Source organism: Crocuta crocuta, unplaced genomic scaffold (assembly GCF_008692635.1).
Source record: "Crocuta crocuta isolate KB4526 unplaced genomic scaffold, BGI_CrCroc_1.0 scaffold443, whole genome shotgun sequence".
Lineage (NCBI taxonomy): Eukaryota > Metazoa > Chordata > Mammalia > Carnivora > Hyaenidae > Crocuta > Crocuta crocuta.
Window position 1 is genome coordinate 410,912 of NW_027529446.1, and position 1,180 is coordinate 412,091.

The 1,180-nt window shown below is 65.8% G+C and overlaps 1 protein-coding gene across 1 annotated transcript in view; it reads left to right on the plus strand.

Annotated features, from left to right (window-relative positions):
* The window catches only part of KISS1R (KISS1 receptor), a 5,218-nt gene that overhangs the window by 3,635 nt on the left and 403 nt on the right, over nt 1-1,180 (plus strand). The window contains exon 9 of the mRNA XM_077760591.1: nt 61-172. Coding sequence (XP_077616717.1) covers nt 61-172 — 112 coding nt within the window. The remainder of the gene's footprint in view (nt 1-60; nt 173-1,180) is intronic.

The window sequence follows — 1,180 nt, forward strand, 5'->3', positions numbered from 1 at the left end:
GCTGCTTTGCACACGAGCTGCCGGCGGCCCGCAGAGCGTCGCCCATCCCGGGGCCTGCAGGCTGCCGCGGCCTCCCCCCGACGGCCTGCGGGCCCAGCTTCGTCCCTCCCGGGCTCCCGGGCTCCCACCGCACCTGGGAACATCAGGGACCTGCGAGCCCAGCTTAGCAGAGGTGTGGTGAGACCCTGGCCCGAAGCTCGCTTGTCCTGGCCTCAACAGCGGCCTCCAGACCCCGCAGGACAAGAGCGGGAACTGCTCCCGCTTCGCCCACAGGCCCTGCCGCCCCGCCCACCCCTACCCTCCACACGCAGGTCTCTGCAGCTGCTCGAACTGCTGCCACCCCTCTGGCCTCTGGGCCTTTGCACATGCAGCGCCGTCTGTTGTGCCAGCTGTGCCTCACTCATCCGTCAAGCCGCAGCTCAGCTGGCTCCTCCTCCGGGAAGCCTGCACTCTGCCCCGCGCTGCCCCCATCACAGCTCTGACTTCCTTGTGTTGTCCCCGCTGGCTGCCTGTCTGACTAACCCCCACATGTGCCCAGCGCCCAGCGCACGGCCGGGCTGATTAAATATTTGCGGGATGAGTGACCAGGTGTGTCATGGGGGTTAAGAGCGGAGGTGTGTGCGGACAGCGTGGCACGCTTTCTGCAGGAAAAATGGATTTTTAGAAAAGAAGGTGAAGGGGGCTCCGGGCATGCACGTCAGAGAGAGAAAAACTCCCAGACAGAAACCTGCACACGCAGCTCCCAGCAGCTCCGCCCGCCGCAGCCGACCCCGGAAACAACTCAGGTGCCCTTCCACACACACGCGGGTGACGCGCCGCCCCCAGCCCCGCCCCCGGACACAACCCGGCAGTAAACGGTTGTGGGCACGCGGGGTGGACACGGGGCCCCTCAGATGGATCTCCCAGAATCACGCGGAGCAAAATGAGGCGCCCCCCGCGGGACACGCGACCGTGGCTCCGCTCACAGCGCCTTGAGGAGGGAACGTTACGGGAACGGAGCGGAGACTGGTGGTTGCCGGGTGAGGGTGGCAGGCGTGGCGAGCCACGTGGCCGGGCAGCAGGAGGGACCCTGGTGAGGGAACGCTTCTGTCCCATAATGGGCACATCCAAAGAAGGTGGGTGGATCGCACCCGTGTCAAGATCCTGGTTGTGCTACTGTACGATTTTGCAGAACGTCGCT